Source organism: Perissodus microlepis, chromosome 20, assembly GCF_051167445.1.
Source record: "Perissodus microlepis isolate ML-2025 ecotype Zambia chromosome 20, ASM5116744v1, whole genome shotgun sequence".
Classification (NCBI taxonomy): domain Eukaryota; kingdom Metazoa; phylum Chordata; class Actinopteri; order Cichliformes; family Cichlidae; genus Perissodus; species Perissodus microlepis.
In genome coordinates this window covers 5,242,414-5,262,206 of record NC_140480.1, presented here as the reverse complement: position 1 = coordinate 5,262,206, position 19,793 = coordinate 5,242,414, and the positions used below count along the sequence as shown (strand labels likewise).

Below are 19,793 nucleotides of genomic sequence, written 5' to 3'. Positions count from 1 at the left end.
CAATGGGCCTTGCGTTCTGTTAGACAGCTATTTAACTTTATACAGAATTTCTCTTAGCATTTAAACACTGACTGTGGTTAATCTGTAAAGCTGCAGCGAAAGACCACAGAGTGCTTGCAACAGAGGGACGAAGCCACCGTGACCTTGCTTATTGGTGCGTAAAGTTTTGAAACCCTCTAGTTAGTGTTTTTTTAAAAAAAAAATCATGTGTTTATGACCATGTTTAGACAAAAACCAGGGAGTTATCAGTTAAACCTAACGCCGCACATGATCCAGTCTATTAAATCTGACAACAACAAAAAAAGATGCAAATAGAAAGAACAGTGAAACCTTTTAGTAAAACACTAAACAAGTCAAAACAGCACCAAACTGTTACTTAAAGCAGCCCTGGACTCCAAGAATGCATAACTTTAAGCCTTGAAAGAGCTCAAAGTGGTGAGTTTGAGTGATGAATGCTCATTAGCTTTACTAGCTTTCATTGATGGGAAAATGAGCTTATAGCGTATTTCACATATTTTTCACAAGCAGCAGCCTTCAAGGCTGAAATTTTAAACCAATAAGGAAATGCCAAAAACTGCAGTTCCTTGAATGGCTACTTGAAGCTAACTCCAAAAAGTGAGTCCATCCCCATAAAATCCCATGATGGAATTCCCATCTTCAGCTATAAAATTAACAGGTTTACAATCTGGTAAAAAAAAAATATGGCTTTGCTCTCTCTAAGTAATTTCAGTACGGGGGGAATTTTTGCTTTTTGCAACTCACCTGTTTGGATTTTCTACCATTTAAAGACTTTTGTAAAGATGCATAGCCACTGTGATTGTGCTGACACAGCCCGCTGGGGGTAGCAATCTGCTGCTTTCAGACATTTTAAATGCAACTTTGACAAATTATGTGATTTGTTAGGTGGGTAAGTGTAAGAACAGCCTGTTGAAGAACATTCAAGTATTTTAATTAAGACTTGTTCATGCCTATTAAAGTTCTGCAGTCAGGTGACTACTAACCACTTGGTGCTAACTTGTCTGCCATATTCACAGAGGTCTTAAAACTGCTCCAAGACTACCTTGCAACCACCAGTTATGAGGAAAAAATGTTTATACTTTGACTGGTTAGAAGAAACCTCCCCACCACTGCTTTAGACACTAGAAGGGAACATGCCTACATGGTCCCGAACTCTAGTAGTTTGCACCGGTCACCTGTAGTTGTGACCATGGAAATTTGTTAGCAATCAAAGCAATAACAAGGAGGTTTTTGGTGCAACTGATTTAAGCTCGCAACAGGCAACAACCTCCAGGAATTACTTACCAACCAGTCGGGGAATATGCGTTTTGGAAAACTGCAATCGAAGTTGGGCGAAATATGCGAAACCATGTAGGCCATTTTTGTATCTTCATCATGCTAAACATAATATGTTTATGCTAATTAGCAACACAATGCTAATTAGCATGCAAAGTAGGCTACAGCTAAGGTGAGCCTGCACCAAAGAGTGCAACTTGTCTGGGACACATATCTTTGCAGTAGGGGACTTAACTGGATGCCAGCTGGTTGTGTTCTAGTTGTAAAGGCAAGGTTGCTTTCAACAACTAGCCTTCTTAATGGATGGATGGATGGAAATCTGTGAGGCTCTGGCTGAATTAAAAAGTGAAATTGTGGGTATGTACATGAAACAAGTCGGATTTCTCGTCGATTTATCACAGTTAATCATCATATTATGATTGCATGTAGCTGTCCACTTGACCCCATCACCGTTTTATTGCCGTCTTAACCCACAAAGATGGAAACTGACTGTGAATGGCGAGTGGTAAGCAACACGATCACAAATGCATTGCACTTGGTCGCAACAATTGTAGCGTGCAGCGGTGGCCAACCACACAAAGAAAATCTGGCTAATGTAACTACTCCACCTAATTACCACAGAAGTTGCCGGGAATTTACTGCGTCTTGCATATGAGTAAACACAACCTATAAAGAAAAGAAACGAGGGTAGCTGAAGCTTTTCAGTCAGGTTAGATAACACACAACAACAGGACTGAATGAATCATCAGTTTTGTCCCTTTTGTTACACAGTTTTTTTTCTGTTTACTGTAAATACTTTAAAATAGACTTTATTTTTCTACTCTCTTGAAGGCTAGTGTGTACTATTAAAAGCAGAACTTTCAAAAGTCTACACTTACGATTCATAAGATCATGTCCTATAGCTTTCAAGCTGTATGCGCTGAATCACTTCCAGAGTTTTCCAGAGCCCTAAGCGTTCACCCACCAGACACGTGTGAGTAGTAATGAGTAAATGGGGTCTGCGAAAAAGGGGGAAGGCCGTACATTCATCGACCTTGTCCTCCAAAATTGGCATGGATTGTCACAGCGAAATACAATCCACATTTCCATGCCCTTAGAGGGGAGGAGAGCGAGTAAAAAAAAATAATCCCAAAATCCCTCAGTGGACACCCAATGTCTTGTTTTGGAGGGTCTGCGGTACTCCGAATTCTTCTGGTAACAGAAACCCAAAGTGAATGATGGACGTTTTCTATTATTAGCATCAGCAGAATCTTCCCAACCTTTGCTTCTTCCATGCTGCAAATATCACGTTGCTGATGTATTCCATATTAAATTACTGAGTTTTAACTGAGCTGTGCTGAGCAGCGTCTGTTATCAACAACCATAATGTGGAAGATTAGCACACACATGATGCCCACCTGTTGCCCAGCTCTGTTTTATGAAGGTCGCAGCTGTGATACTGAAACCGGTCTTTTTAAAGGCTCTGGTGATGTTCATACGGGGCTGCTGATATTCAAGAGTCATTCAACAGAAATAAAGCTGATTGTGACACGTTAATTTTAAATCCCCCCCAACACTTGTGCTACAGTGTCACCGGCCAGACACGGCATGAAACTCTCAAACTCGAACCCACTGAAACCCACCGAGTCTTGTTTAAATCTTTAAAAACAGATTCCACCACACGCAACAGTTGTCACATATCTGCTCAACCGAGCTATTTCAAGTTTAGCGTGACCCCGCAACCAGCCAGTGTGGACCACATGAGAGAAGTGACCTTAATGGTACATTTCCCCTGTTTTCATAGCAAATAGGCTTAAAAAAAAGCCCCCAAAGAAGGTCACGGAACTTAAGATGCAGTCAGGTAGTCAAAATAGGGCAAACAAAACTAATGTTCAGTCCTGTGTCTGAGAGGGATATTATACATTAACTAAGCCTAACTACACTAACACATCTTTTGGCAATCATTCACCATCTGCGGCCTACTGCCAGCATGCTGCAAGTCTTTCAGTTTTGGTCTTATGTTTATGCTGAATGAGGGAAATGTTGAGCGCAGCGGTGTTGTTGCTTCTTCCCTGCAGTTAAAACAAAAGAAGAAAAAGAAAAGCGATGACTGCTTTTTAAAAGACTGTCCGTTTATTCGGCATTGTGAAGGATTTAGACCAAAAGTTATTGCCATTGACTGTAATTCATACACGGAGGCCGCTGGATTTTCTCATCATAGTTTTATTTCAACCTTTTCTGCTCTCCTTTAAGTCGGAGATTACTACAGCAGTTCAACCAGTTCTCACACACAAACACATTTTCTGTTTTGGTTCCACATCTCTGACCAAAACTTCATCTTTTTTTTGTTGGGGTTTTTTTTTTCCAGCTTGACCTACAACTGCTCATTTTCGAAAGTGAGAAACGAGCGACGCTTCCTGCATCGTGCGACCACATGACTTTGTCCGTTTTCTTCACATCGTTTCAGACTGAGCGGCTCGCAGCGAGAGCAATTATTAAGGCGAAAACGATGCAGGTGCACATGCACGCCCAATAACTTCTAACGCTCTTGTATGTACAAACAGACAAACCACTTTAAGCCGCTTTCATCATCATTTTCTTTCTGCTGAAATTACCGCTGAAAGGCTTTCACATTATTAACATAAAAATGAGTCACACTGTGCCGGTGCCAGACTCAAACGGTTTTACAGCTCTGTCGAACGCTGTCTGTTCTGTGTTCCAGCCGTCATCGCTGAGCAGAAACACCATGTTGGACCATTCCAGCTTATTGTCAGCCAATATGCCAGGCTTTTTCCCTGAAAGAAAATGATCCCGTTCCCCTCGGACTCACGTCAAATTAACTAAATTTACAGCTTAGCACTTAAGAACTTCTCCATTTGCCAAGAAAGCAGCAGCAGCAGGCCTCGGTTGCCAGTTAGCAGCGCTTCGCTGTGGCAAATGAAGTGGAATGAGAATTGCTCTAGCTTCTGAGAGAGAGAGAGAGCGCCGGTCCATTTGACTTTTCTTTTTTTTGCTGTGAGCTCTCTCCTTTTGGATCAGAATTATAGAGTGATGAAAGGCTCCCACTCAACTCCGGAGACCTCTGGTCCAATTCTGAAGCGAACAACTTGAAGGGTAATGGCCGCGTGGCGGTGAGCCAGCCCGGATCAACTGTTTTACGCACTTGTTTCTGGTCGCTGTCTGCTACTAGTTGTTTGCTCTGCTGGCAAAGTTGTGTTTAACTCTGCGGATGACTAATCTGTGGCGATGGGCAAACTTGAGGCAAAGTAAAACAAATAGAACACAATGTTTGGTATTTCTTAGTAAACATTTATGTAACAGGGCTGACAGGAGGCTCGTTTTTCACAAGCTGTTTAAAGGGCCTCAACGCTAATCTTTCCACTGGATTCTGTTTGTGTTTGTAAGATGACAACTGCATGTTTACCAAATAACATGTCCCATGTAACGTTACACCATCACTCCACCCTCCACAACCCCCCCGCCCCCAACTCCCTTTGTGAAAATGTGTTCACTTCAAATAGAGCTCACAGAAATATGGGAAGTGCTTTTGTTCCCAGCTAAGCGCTGTGACCACGTTTAATTCTGACCATGACGGTCACATCTGAACTTACAATCGAAGACATGAACGCTTCAGCTATTTAAAAATAAATAAATGAATAATTTTCAGCATGTAAAATGCATCACTGGTGGAAGCACCTGGCTCTGACTCATCAAAATGCATAAACGCAAACATTTTTGGAGAAACTTCATTTAAAGGCTAACAAAAGCTCGGCTAATATGCAACATTTATCTATCGCCAATGAAGTTTCCATCTACTTTTATTTTTCTATTCAAAAGCTCTTAGACAAAACACTGAATTCCTGCCTGTGACACGCCCTCAATAAGAGAAACTAAAAGGAATGAAGCTTTTCAGAGAAAAAAAAGAAGAAAAATTATCTGCTTCATGACCATGAAGATCGAATCAGCAGTTTCCAGGCAGTTTGTTCCACTTTCTGTGTGAACTGGCCAAACTTGAATCCAGTTTTTCTGGTGTTTGATGTTAATAACATACCACCATTTGTTTGTTTTTACTAACTGAATGTTCCATCAAAACTGTGAGAAAAGAATAGTTTGTTATCTGTAGGTCCTCGCACACACAAAAAGTGTTTAAAGATGACGTTTTTCTAGATACTCCGCCCTCAGAAGAATGTGAGATCTGTTTATGGAAAAAAAAAAGTGGAAAAAAAATGTTAGCAGACCAGAAACAAAAACACATAGGTGTTGTGCAAGAGGAGCGATAATTCAGATCTGCTGAGCATATAGGGAAGTACATAAGAGCTGCGTGCTGGAGAGGATCTTTAAAAGATAATTATATATTTGTTAGTGCATGAAATCATGGAGTAGGGAGATGAAGTCAACGCTTGTTTGACTAGTGGTTGCTATGTTGAAGAGCTTAAAAACATCCTAGTTCTCTTTGTGTGGTTGGCTGTAAATGTGGAAAATATAAAACGGATGGAAATCGCTTGATTTTTGCAGATCTTTGTAGAACAGCTTTGGTGTTTGATGTTTGAAACTATCTCATGTTACAAGTCAGACTTTCCTATGAATGCCTTTAATAGTGATTCTTCTGTACTCATGGAAACTTCACTCTTGGCTACAGTTCTCTTCTTGAAGTCTTACTCTTAAAGGGACAGATCAGCAGAAAATCACAAAATCAAAGCTACGTGTTTTGCGCCAGCTTGTTTGTCCATCTAGATCAGGGGTCGGCAACCTGTGGCACGCGAAGGGTTAACTGATGGCACGACCATAGCTGGACTGGCCATCGCTGCTGATTTTTCGTTTTTATGGGCCGATGATTTTTTTTTTAGTAACCATATAAACAATGAAAGATGGTGGATTGGCCGATGTGTAAAAATAACTCAGTTGTTTGGTGGCGGATATGGCGGAGCTGCCACAAGAGGCCAGGTGGATGAGGGAAAGGGGAGACAGGAGGAGAGACCCGAGGCAGCCGCCGGTCCGAGTGTCAGGTGAACTGAACTTCAGGTAAGAAGTTATGACCTGCAGTCTGTCTGGGTCAGATATAAACCAAGTTTAGGTGGAGTTTATTTTCGTTCTGCTGAGTTTTTACAGTCAGTTACAATAAATCGTACTGCGTGCTAGCTAGCATGACAGAGTTTCTATACAGCTGGGTGGGTGCTATGATGTTACTGATAGTGAACTTTATTTTATTCACAAGGTTGGTTAGTAAAGTTGCCAACCGTGCCATAAAAAACGGAATCGTCCCGTATTCAGAGAAAATATTGCGAGTTTTGTGTTGAGCTGAAAAGGAATGCGATTTGTCCCGTACTTCAGCTAGAATGGAAAAAGACACAAAGCTGGATTTATTCTGCGTCTTTACGCTGCAGCTGCCTCTTCTTCTCTCATTCAATCATGAAACTGATCATTGATCAGCTGATCTCTCTTGTTTGTTTATCGCCAACTTTGCGCCAGAAAGAGGAAGCCGCCAGAAAGAGGAAGCCGCCAGATGTCGCGCTAAACAACAGCAGCACGTTTAAGCTTGATCAGCTGTTGTTAGAATGTATTTAATATTACTTTCTAGTATCAGCTGATGTTTGCTGGAGCCACAGCTGTAAAAGCTGCTGGTCATGATGTCAGTTTGGTTATCTGGTGAGAGGGAAACATGAAGATGAAACCAGGAGACGTCCTTACTGAATCATCAGAGCTGAACAGGTGATGGAGAAACAGGTTTACCTTTTAGGTGACATGAATGAGTTGAAGGGAAGTTATGAACTGTTTCTGAGAGACAAATAACACCAAGATCCTTTTTTACATAGCTGACAGCTGGTAACTGTGCAGGGGCGGGTCTAGCAAAGTTTTACCAGGGGGCCAGGCAGGGCATTAACAGGGAGAGGGGGGCACAAAGAAATACTTTCTTATTCTCATTTAAAATGTCTCGCTGTTATTAAATAATTATCTGAATCTTACAACCAAAGTTTTTATCTGATGTACAACGTATAGAAATCCTACATATACCAACAAGACTGTACGTCACTGTCACAACAGCGTTTGTTTTCATTCAAAGGCTTTATGGCTTTTCCTATAATACCTGGTGGGCCGGTCTCTTGTCAAAATGTCCGGGCCGGTTTTTTGTCCCAGTCCATTCCTGGGCACGACACGCAGTGAACTAATCTGAGAGGGTGCATTAAAAAATAAATGGCCGGGCCAGCGGTGCACATCGCAAATTAGCTCGCATTGACACATTAGTTGTGCCGCTTCTTAATGACAGCATCTTAGCTAACAACCCCAACTATCAGATTCAACTTGTAATTGGCTAAAAATCACTTAGCCTACTGGTGAGAGGGACGTTGATAGCTGTCAGTTTTTTCAAGCGATGTTCAAATTTCCACATTCCAACACTTCAAATGCTTCAGGAGCTCTCCGCTCAGCGCAGCAACTGTTGATATACAGCGTTATTAAATTTATTGCTAATGCAATTATATGGCACATTGACTTCTGAGGAAATTTTAGATGGCACTCGTCATCAAAAAGGTTGCCTACCCCTGATCTAGATCGTTTTGATGGAGATATCAGCTGTAAAAATGTTTGCTTTCTTTTGAACATAATGGCGCAGATGGATGGTAAGTGCCAAAAAATACATATGAAAATAGCAGCAGTCTCATTCCAGATAATATGACCTGTTAAATAATAATTACCAAAAAAATACAAAAATCAACTCAAATCTTGTGGGCAGTTGTTTCTTTCTATGGTCTCAACCACTGGATACTCAATACTGAACTGCACATTAAGGCAAATATCAAATCAACCAATCACACAACAGCAACTGAATGCGTCCAGTCGTGCAGGCATGGTCAAGACAACGTGCTAAAGTTTAAACCGAGCAGAATAGGGAATAAAGGTGACTTTGAACGTGAGATTGTTGGTGCCAGAAACAGCTGCACTGATGAACTGATACACTGGGATTTTCCCACACAAAAGAGAATATCTGAAAAAGAGAAAATATCCAGTGAGTGGGAGAAAATGGCAAAAGTCAGAGGAGCATGGCCAGACTGGTTTGAGGCAACAGTTATTCAAATAACCACTTGTTACAAACAAGCTATACAGAAGAGCATCTCTGAAAACATGCTGATCTTTGAAGCTGATAAGCAACAACAGCAGAAGACCACACCAAGTGCTACTCATGTTAGCTAGTAAAGGAAACTAAGGCTACAATTTGCACGGGCTCACCAAATTAAGACAACAGAAGATCGGAAAAATGTGAGTCTTGACTTTGTGCTGTAACAGAATTTGGCATAAACAACATGAAAGCATGGATCCACCCAGCCTTGTATCTGTGTTTCAGGCTGGTGGTGCGGGTGTGAAGATGTTGAGGATATTTTCATGGCACGCTTTTAGGGGTTAGCATTGTTTAAACACAACACCTACCTGAATGTTGCTCCTGTCCATCCTTTTGTGACCATCTACATCTGCGAACCCATCTTCTGAGGGCTGCTTCCAGCAGAAAGTATCATTTCATAAACCTCTATTAATCTCAGATTGTTTTTTTAAGCAAGACAATGAGTTCGCTGTACTCAAACAGGTCTCAATCCAGTGGAGCACCTTCGGGATGTGGTGGAACGGGAAATTGGCACCATGCATGCACAATGTGCTGCTATCATGTCAATATAAACCAATGTTTCCAGCAGCTTTATTTTCTGAATCTATGCCACAAGACACTGAAGGGATAAGGGGTTTGAAAATACAAGAGGAGCTGCCGTCAGGTGATGACAACACATTTAATGTTTTTCTTCTTGCACATTATTCTTGAAGCTGAATGATAGACTTGAGATTTCTGCATTAATCTAACTTTTGATGCCAATAATATCACAGACCCAACATTCAAGAGCAACAGCAGCATATCTAAACAGAGCCACATAAGGCAAAGCCACATGTTTCTAAGGCCATGCATCCAATAAGGTCTTGTTAATGGTAAATTGGATGAGTGTGTGTCCAATTCTCCATTTCCTCAGAGGTGTCTCAGCAGCAACAGCTGCTACCAATGGCAAAGCAGTGTTTTTCACACAGCCCCCTTTTCTGCAATGTGACTTGGGTCTTTCCAAAATAAGCTCATACACATGCAAAAATAGATAAATGAACATCTATTGCAAAGGGCAGCGGATTTAAAGAGAGGTCTAACCGGGGCACAGCGCTGAAAGAGATGACGGAAACATCTCATCCCAAAACATAAACTATAAATGGGCCAATGAAGTAGTAAAATGAGAGGAGCAGACATGTCATACATACACGACACGCAATATATTATATACCTGTGGGCCCTATCAACAGGAAGCTGCTCTTATGACACAATGTGACTCAAGACGGGTCATTCATTTTATGCAAAATGTTTCTCTATTTGTGGCCAGAGCTCAATTTTGCAGCTTCAGGATTTGCTTATAATAACTTTTCTTGCTACATTTAAGGCAGACGTCAACTGGTGTAGCTGAAAGTATGTCACAGTCTAAATCCGTCTGCTGTTAAGCTCTCATGAAAGACTTGCTCCAGTGTGCCTTGTGTGGTGTATAATTTTGTGTATTTCTTTGCAGGTTTTTAAAGGTGTTTCAGCAACAACACGCTCACGGGAGGCAGAAAATCTTAGCATACTGCTTCATATGCACTTATGTTGTTTTTTTTTCCAGGTGTCAACTCATAGCTCCTCCCCGCTGATCCCGTGTCACATAAGTGGTGATAGACTGGATCTATGACTGGTAGATCAATATTGTTGCCTGATATGTGTCTCAGCCAAGTCACAGGAAGAATTTACAACTATACTGACATGATGACCATATATTTCAGACCTGAGTATTGTGTAGTCTGGCTCTGAAGAAAAAAAGATGGTGCCACTGGACTTCAAACTGCACAAATATGTGAGAACAAACCGTGCTACTCCATCTACATATAAAGACCATGATACTCTACTGCAGCTTCTCTCTACCTATGTTGCATTGACATCATCTGTCACGTGATATAAAAGACTATACTGACAGTTATGCTTCTCAGTGTAATTACACTGCCGAAAAGTTTGTATTAAATATACCACTTGAGTGACTATCACTGAGTCAGTTCTCCTCTTTTGCACTTTGGGTGTTCTCAAGGTCCTGTGTGCCAGTTCTGAGTAGATGTACTCTTCCAGGATCGTAATCTCCCAAGGTCCATTGTCTGAATTATGTTAACCAGCTGAATGTAACAAAATTCGCTACCTGGAATTGTTGAGTTACTCTCTAAGACAGCGGTCCCCAACCCCCGGGCCTCGGACCGGTCCGTGAGTCGTTTGGTACCGGGCCGCGAGAGTTGAGGCTCAGGTCTGAAATTTTTGGTTTTCAGGGTTTTTATCGGTTTTCAGCGTTATTTTGTTATCGTTTTTATCGTTAACTCGGTTTTCCTTGGTCTTTTCACGTGTGTTATGAATAAATCTTCTGTTTTTTCGGTACCGGTACTAGTTTCATTTTGTTGTATTTATCCGCGACACCTTAAAGGCCGGTCCGTGAAAATATTGTCGGGCATAAACCGGTCCGTGGCGCAAAAAAGGTTGGAGACCGCTGCTCTAAGATATTGTTAGGTCTTTATTTTAAATTAAAACCATCTTAGTGTGGTTGTTCATGTGAATTTTTTCTTTTGTGTTATAAATCAACTCAGGTGAAGAAAAGATTTTGTAAGTACTCATTACCACGTGAAGTAGTTTTCTGTGGTTCAACCAGATTGGTTTTAAAGAATGAGTGAAGACGTATTTGTTACTTCACTATTACTATTACGTTCAAACAACAAGCTCCCATGGCAAATCAACTTTTTTGTGTTTTCTCGCTTAACGTCACAAGGAAATTTTTAAACCGCAGAAGCAAGTACATGGCTAAGTAAGCTAATCTACAGAAAACCCCAACAACATGTTCCTGTTTTTTTGTTTTTTTAAAAGACCAAGATGAAAGGTTTTACTTGTTAAGGATGCCCAGAAGCACTAGCATCAGCAAGCTAGGTAGCGGGCATGCTAACTAGCAAGTGACCACGAATAAAATGGTCATCAAAACTACTTCACCTGATTTTCTTTTCCCAACTGCACACAGTGGAAACAAATACACAGCTACCTATTTATACTATTGATTGTGTGTGAACAAAATGGATGTAGTCACCATCCATCCATGACGTCAGCCGCTGGTTAGCTGGTCTTGACTCAAAGCCTCGAGCTGAGATAAGCGAGGGCTGGATTTGACTACTCTAAACCATACCCTATAGAGCTCAACAGTGATCCCCCGCTTTTTTTATAGGCTGTGGTTCTCAAAATGATTCATTTCCACTCTTGACGTTATGAAAAAATCCTTCGATTAAGAGTTTTTAGCTTTGAACCAAGCTAACCAGGATTGAAATGAATCACGGTCATACAAAAGACTTAATTGGGAATTTTTTAATACACACACGCGCGCGCGAGCACACACACACACACACACACACACACACACACACACACACTCATATATATATATTCCATAATACACCCCAAATTCACGATTCAAGATAATCACAGATTGAATTAGTTAATATTTATATCAATCTTTTTCATTACCGTGTGTTCTGGTATAACAATAGGTTTAAATATCTTTTGTAGTATGTAGTGTGTTTAGTGAAGTTTAGCCGTGTTATTGCTTTCTGACTACAATCACTGCTTGGTTGGTTTCAATTTCTGATTGTGGGCAGAGTAGTTCTTCTCCACAACATTGTAAGTACAATGTGAAAAACGTGGCTAGTAACTTGTGGTTTCTACAGGAGCAGAATTTATGTTCTGTTTTGGTCTCCACCAGTTTCTTGGTGTTCAGTAGTACATGATGCCATGTTGAGCCAGAAATGATCCTGGAGTCACAACCAAAATAGGACAGTTAGAGTCAAAAAATCGAAGCAAATAAAGGCTAAAATGGAAAGAAGTTGAACTCCAGAGTTTAGTCAGCAATAATAAGTTAATCGTTAGGACTGTCTAGTTGATCCATGTTATCCTTTGTTAAAATTAAAATCCTGATAATGATGGCTTAATTCTTCTTTATTTTTCCACTCCAATAAATCAACATTTGCCAGTTTCCAGTAACTCATATGTGGCCTTACAGTAACAGGAAGCAACAAAGGTGGAGACAGGCAGAGCAGACCAGGAGCACTGTTTGTTTCAGTGACATGTGCCTGGAGGCAGTTTTGGCCAAGGGATGTGGACTTAACTGAAATGTACTGTGGATACCTCTCACTGTACCGACGTCTGAGGTCGTAACACATGGCGCTGTGGATGCTCTTTCATGTCAGCAGTCGTCGCACAAAGTGCATACAGTGCAAACACTCAAAACAACCAATCTCGTGTGCCTTCGCTGGCCTTACTGATCTAAAGTTTTCTGTGGATTTCACACCTTTACTTTACCTCAGTGCAGTACACTCAAAGTGAGAACACACACGATTATGCACATCAACACCTTTTTTTTTTCCAGCTGCACCTAAAAAAGTACGAATCTATATCTCACACTATAAGTTCCTGCTCTTTTGACGTTTTAGGCTAATTTTGTAAATGCACTTGAACATGCACAATATTTACTCTTCACTACACCGCACGTGTTCATGTGACCACACTTTCTGTTAAGCTTTAATTGTGGCTACATGCCTTTTTTTTGCATGCACTAAATGAGTTTCAGCCATGTGACTGGCGGATTAGCTATTTGTTTTAATGAGCTACAGGTGTCCCTAATGAAGTGCCAGGAATGTGTATATACAGTAGGTTGTGTTATCTGTTAGTTGCCCTAATCAGCTGGCATTTCTCTGAAGTGCATGGATGTTCTCAAATGTTAACTTAGTTTGTGAATTTCCTGGGACTGATATTTAACATGCTGCACATTTTTTCTTGCTTTCTGAGCCTTCTGTGTGGTTACAGTGGCTGACCATTATTATTATTATACTTTATTCTCATTATGCATGTTCACCCACTTTGGTTTCATGGCTAGCTGCTAGCTAGTCTTTTTCTCTCCCAGCTCTCCCTCGTTGTCTATTGCTGCAGGATTGGGGAACAGGCAGGCAGTAAGTCCAGGATAGACAAATCTCCATAAATCCTTCCACAGTGGCTACCCTCTTCAGACTACACTGTACAATATCTGTCTTCATCTTACGAGTGCACAGGCCCAGCCACCTGCTTTTCCTCTGCTCAACCCCCCTCCCACCCCCCATGCTTTGTGAACTTAATAAAAGCTGCCATTAAGCAGCGCTTCATCTGTTTGGGCCCTAATCTGCCTTATAGGCATCATGTGACCACATATGCAGTGCACACCTGTCGTGTATGTTCCCAGCCTCAACTGTTGCCTCTCCACGCTGCTCACACACACACATACACTCACTCAACCTGTTCCTGGCATATCAACCAAATGCTTGTCAGTGTTGCCTGGCACAATAACACACACACAAACACACAGTTGAGGCTTATAAAACATAAAACTCGAGGTTGTTTTGTGTGAAAGCAGAAGGTATGAATCTGCTCAAAGATGTGTCATACACATGTTTTAAAATTCAAAAACACACTGACACCGGAAACAGGCCTAAAGTTATTCAGTATGGTTTTTTTTATTTCACTGAGTGAAAAGCTCAATGTTTGCATAAGACATGCAAAAACATAATATAGAACAATGAAGATGAACAGCACTGTATCCAAGTGGAAATAAGCAACACGACGAGAATGAATAGTAGCGCTAAGGGCAACAAATTGAAGTAGAGACTTTTTAAAAAATTGCTTCATTGTCTACTTTTCATATAAAACGTCTCATAAATCGAGCCAAATTGAACGCTAACGGGAGATGGCTTTTAGTCCAAAAGTGCAATATATTTTACAAAGTCTAAATTGTTGCTCTGTTTATCCACTACTCTGCAGTAAGAAGGCTGCTTTCATATTACATTTTTCCAGCAGTGGAAATACATCTCTGTTTACCCCCCACACACACACACACATTTTTTATACCATCCTTTTTACTCTGTTAATTAAAACAGTAAAACGATCTGTCGTTTCAGCAGCAGCCTATGCAGGATTTGGAGGTCGTTTCCGTCTGGTTTTTGTGTAATATAATTTTCATGTTTATTCTTTTTTCCTTTTTTTTTCCCTGGTAGATTATATACAGGATACCAGCTGGCAGACAGATGGTGATGCCTTTACCCGTGCTTTTTTTTTCTCTTTTTTTATTAAAAAAAAAAAAAACATCACAAGGAAGAGAAGGAGTAAGGACAGGAACAGCTGTAGACGAGGGGACAGAGTCAGCACACTGGCCACTGGGTGACATGAAATATTGGGAGGAGACACCAGCACATGGCTTAAAGAGAGAAAAAAAAAAGTAATAATAATAAATGTGCCCTGTTACCAGTGAGCAAGACACAGAGAGCCATCTTGTTAGCAGTAGCAGACCTCTAAATCTCAGTAATGGTCCTCGCTCTGATCCTGTTCTCACACCAGAATGTGAAGAATGAACAACTCCGACAACAAATATTGTTGATTCCTCTACCTGCATGAATGCAGATGGTTTTTTTTTTGTCTTTTTATGTGTGTGTTTGTGCGTTTTCATCTATTTTGGTGAAAAAAAAGTTGAGTTTATAGAGGAACAAGCAGGAAAATGAGGTTATGGATTGAACTGCAGGTTTGAGTAGGTGGGACAGAACAGCCACGGCTTATCAGTCTCTCTCAGTAGGAGACACACAGACACACACACACACACACACACACACACTTCAGTAGTATCACTGACACAGAGGGGAAAAAAGGAGTGCTGCTTTTGCCCTGCTGTTGTCCAGCAGCAGCAGCTTTCCCCCTACATGTGACTAAAAACGACCTCAGGCTGAATCATTACCGATCATGCGTCATAATAATTACAGCGTCTTTATTTTCTTACTTTTTTTTCTTTTTTAACAAAATTTCACACCCACACACAAACCTGCACACACACTAAACTGAATTCAAGTACACAACATCTCCCAGCCCCTGCAGTTATCTCAGCAAATGAAGAGAAAACAAAACAAACGTAGTAAATGCCTCTGCTCTGCAACAGAGTCCCGGGAGACAGTTCAGTCTGCGCCCACAGCAAAGTAAATACAAACCAAGATTTTCAGTTAATGAGAGGGATTGGGGGGGGGTGGGGGTGGGTGTGTTTGTGTGTGTGTGAGTGGGGGGGGGGGGAAGAGATCATGCACAGAAAAATGACAATGAATCAAATGAATCAATAAATAAGAGAGAAACATCCATGAATGAATTCAAATCAGTGTATTTTTAGTTTGAGAGAAAAGAAATAAAATATACGGCATGTAACGGCATCCCGCCGCCGCTATAATATGAACAACTTCTAATTAAGAGAGGTCACGCACACAAGCAAACTATGATGAGGCTATTTGAATTTTTAACTTTTTATTATTCATTTCTCCTTTTTTACCGTTTTCTTTTTAAAGGAAGCTGTTCATCAAAGAGCATTTTGTTCATATATAGTCATTTTTTACAGAGGAAAATACTGTACAACCTTATTTTTTCTTCTTCTTCTTCTTCTCAAAACAATATCTGGAGGAATATCATCTACACACATTATTTATCCCTATATTGTGATCATTTCTATCCAATGCTAAGCTCAGGAGATAATTCATGATCAGTGTGTCCACTCCTCAGTCGTACATATTCGCTCAATAAAAACCAGAGGGTGGTTTAGACAGGTTTATAATTTAGTACTACAGTAAGTGAGCATTGCTATGAACTCCTTAAGAATTAATTGAAATCACAGTCCGTATTAGTGTTTCATACAGGAGCGCCGTTTTCCCGACGCACCGCGTTTCCTTCCTTTTTTTTATATTGTCGTTGTTTTTCTTCCTTTTTTTAAAATCGTTGTACTGTCCAATTACAGAAGAAGCAAAAAATAAAAACCAATCTTTAAATAAACCACAGAACAACAGTTCTTTGTCACACTAACATCTATTTGTGCATCAAAGCAAAAAAAAAAAAAAAAGTGAACTAAAACAACATCTTTAAAGCAAATTCCCTGTTAAAAGATATATATCATTATTTTTTTTCCTTTTTTTTCATTCCCCAGATGGTAAAAATGAACCTAAAAAGTGCAATAACACTCTAAAAATTTCTCATTTGGAAGGTCACATAAATATTAAATAAAAACCATTACAACAGGAGCTCAACCACAGCCATAGTGAATGGAAAACAAAAATGCCGTTTTTTTTTCTCGTCTTTTTTTTGTGAGACATTTTCGGTCTGTACAGTTTCAACATAAAACACACTCCCTGACACTTCCTCTATATCCCACCCCCACCCCTACCCCAACCCCTCCTGCTGCTGCATCTGAGTGCCTCATCGTTTCCTCTGGTCAGTCTTGAAGCCCCCACCCGCCCCTCCAACAACCAAACATCCCCCGCGTGACTTGCCGGGCGTTAATCAAGACCTCTCCGGCTTACAGATCGATATGCTTCTGACTATAACAACACAACAAAAAGGACAATCTTTTTTAATGCAAAGATGCAAATGGTAACAAAAATATTTTTTTAAATATACTTATGACTTATCTAAGTATATCTTATCATCATGGTCAGCTAATAGAAAAGTGCACTACCCACGCACAAACTTGATTCCTCCACATTGGGGCTAAAAATTACAAAGGGTTAAGCTTGGAGTCGGTGCTAGTTGAAAACACTTCTAGCAGAATGTCAGAGAGAACTGTCGAGGTTGGCGGCTTGAAAGGACGCCTGACTGCAGCTGAGACCGACAGCTACTGGTCGAGTCCACGTATCATTGAGAACAAAGGAGAAAAAACAATACCAAAGAGATGGGAACAAGCAAAATGTAACCCCTTTCTCTCAGTGTCTAATAATAATAATAATAATTAATAATAAAATAATACAGAAAAAAGATCAAATGTTTGAAACACATCCTTTTCCCTTAGTGATTCATGTCCCTTTTTCTATGTATCCACGGCTCTGCAGTTCATGTCGCCTGTGCCAGCAATTTCCTTTGTATATTATCTTTCACACACACGCGCACGCACGCACACACACACACTTACATATATAGTTATATAGAGAGATTTGTTTTTCTAACGTGTTTTTTTTTTCTTTTTTGTCCACACACAAAAAAAGTGAAAAAATGAAAATAAATTAAAGTCAAACATGCACGCACACAAAAAGACTGATGTGTAGTAAAATGCTTTACATTGCTGTCCCATGTGTGAAACAGGGCCCTAACTCTGTGTGTCTCCATTCGTAATCTTTTTTTTCCTTTAATGCATAATTGAATTAATAATGTTGGTCATCTTGTAAACATCATAATAAATCGTTTCGGGCCATCATTCTCGCCACGCTCTCGTTGTTTTTTGTCGTTGTCCGAAGTCTCTCGACATGATAAATGAGGCCACTTTCATTTTTCGTTTAATCATAGTACACAGAATTTTTCTGCAGTTCTTAAACTCAGTTTGTTTTTTTGTGTGTTTTTTTTGTTTTTGTTTTTTATGGGTCAGCATCTTCTTGCTTTTCCAGTTGGGAAGCATCAGTGTGGTTAACGGAAGCATCGAAACTCTGGCCATTGTCTTTTTCGCCGTCAGGCTCTGCCATTGAATCATCGTTTGAGTCAGTGTTGAGATCATCCTCTGCCTCCTCTTCCTCCTCATCCTCCTCCTCTTCTTCTTCGTCCTCTTCCTCCGCCTGCACCTCCTCCTCTGGTGACATGTCATCTTCGGCCTCCCCGGATGTTCCCGTGGTGTCGTCCTGAGCTGCCGGCAGGCCCAGCTGGGTTGAGAGGTTGTGGGCTGATCGCGCTGCGTCGTGGTGGATCTTCTTGCTGAGGTCCAGGGAATCGCTGAGGCCCAGACCGGCAGCGTTCTTCAGGAAAAACAGTGAGCTGCTGGTGTCTGTGCCCAGGTTGAGGGAGCTGTCTAAGTTGATGGAGGATGGCGGGTATGAGTGGTTATAGTCAGAAGCAATGCCGCCTGTCTGGTAGATCATGGAGGGAGTACTGGTGATGATGTTGTGGGACAAACTGTGGAGGCCACCGGGTGAGGAAGTAGACAGACCCATGGAGGATGGAGGGACTGCCGCCACATTTCCTCCCAGGTGGTGCGCCGCTTCCTGCTTCGGCGACACAGACGGAATCTCGCCTCGCTCCTGTTTCTCGTGCTTTCTCTTGTGGGAATCCATCTGGGACATGCCAACCACTGTGTGCTTACACTCGGGGAAGGTGCAGTGGAAGTGTGAGCACTTGAGCTTATACTTGCAGTCAGGAACCTCGCAGTCCACGCTGGAGCTGAACTGGCAGAAGCCAGCAGCGCTGATCACGTCTTGCTTGCCGTGGTGCTTGCGGTGGGCCGTCACCTTGGTGCTGTCGGTGCAGCGGAAACCACAGCGCAGACAGTGGAAGTGGGTGCTGTTGCCTGAAAACTGGCAGTCAGGAAAGTTGCAGCTGAGCGAAGACTTGAAGCGCTTGAAGTCGTCCAGGACCAGGTTGTCTACGCGGTCGTGGTGCTGGGCGTGCTTGTACATGTGGGTGCGGCCACAGAACTTGTAGCCACAGTTCTCACGAGTGCAGTGGTAGTGGGTGACCTTTAGAGAAAACTGGCAGCTGGAGTCCTTGCAGTTCTCGTAGAGGTCGTAGCGCCGGAATCCGTCCAGCATCATCCCCTCGTCCAGCATCTTACGTGACGATGCGGTCTTTCGGCGCTTGCCAAACGGGGACATGTCCTCGATGATCCAGAAGCGCTTCTTTGCACCAGTGGCCGTGGGAATGGAGATGGTGTTGCCTAAAAACAAGAAATAAGGACATTAACAAAAATAATCCTAAAAAAAATAATAAAGTCCACAGACTTACAAACAAGTGACTGTCCTGGTTAAAACCCTAATGTCCGACCCCGCTCAGCCAGAAGTTGTTCACAGCTGAGTAAGCACAGCTAGCCGCTATTTTTTTAATCCTTAATTTCCAGAATGATTAAAGAAGGAGGAGGGGGGGGATGATAGATTGACTGTAAGACATGACACTTTTACAGGGTGTCTCGGGCCTCCAAAGAAAGGCGGAGCTGGGAGTTTTAACCAACCCTCTTATCGCCATGTTTGTTTTATGAGGGGCACCCACCTTTTTGCAACACCCTGGGGTTACTGCTAATGATGTGCTCCCTGTTCTGCAAGACAGGAAGCAGTGGGCCTCGATAAAACTTGGGGCAAGATTAAATAAGAGCTTGCTGATGCAGCCTTGTTAATGGAAGCTAAACAGAGCCCAGGGTTCACAGAACAGGTGCCAAATTTACTGCTGTCTCTCGCTAAATCCTAGTGATACTAAAAGGGAAATTACGCACAAAGGTGCAAGTCAAGTGATTGCAGACTTTTTTTTTCCTGTTACTGTACCCACACAGTAAGCATGCAAGTTTCAGCATTTCAACACAAATGTTCTCTTTTTTGCATGCTTTCTTTTTTTTCAGTCTTTTCATAACAACAGTGCAGAGTGAGAAAGGCTGGATCACACAGTTAAATGC

General features: G+C 41.5%; 1 protein-coding gene across 9 annotated transcripts in view; it reads right to left on the bottom strand.

Annotated features, from left to right (window-relative positions):
- Nucleotides 1-13,851: 13,851 nt before the first annotated feature.
- The window catches only part of casz1 (castor zinc finger 1), a 170,392-nt gene continuing 164,450 nt past the window's right edge, over nt 13,852-19,793 (bottom strand). For all 9 annotated transcript variants that reach the window (XM_084918122.1, XM_084918121.1, XM_084918124.1 and 6 more), the window contains one exon: nt 13,852-19,067. In XM_084918122.1, the coding sequence (XP_084774248.1) occupies nt 17,782-19,067 (1,286 nt within the window). In that variant the 3' untranslated portion in view covers nt 13,852-17,781. The remainder of the gene's footprint in view (nt 19,068-19,793) is intronic.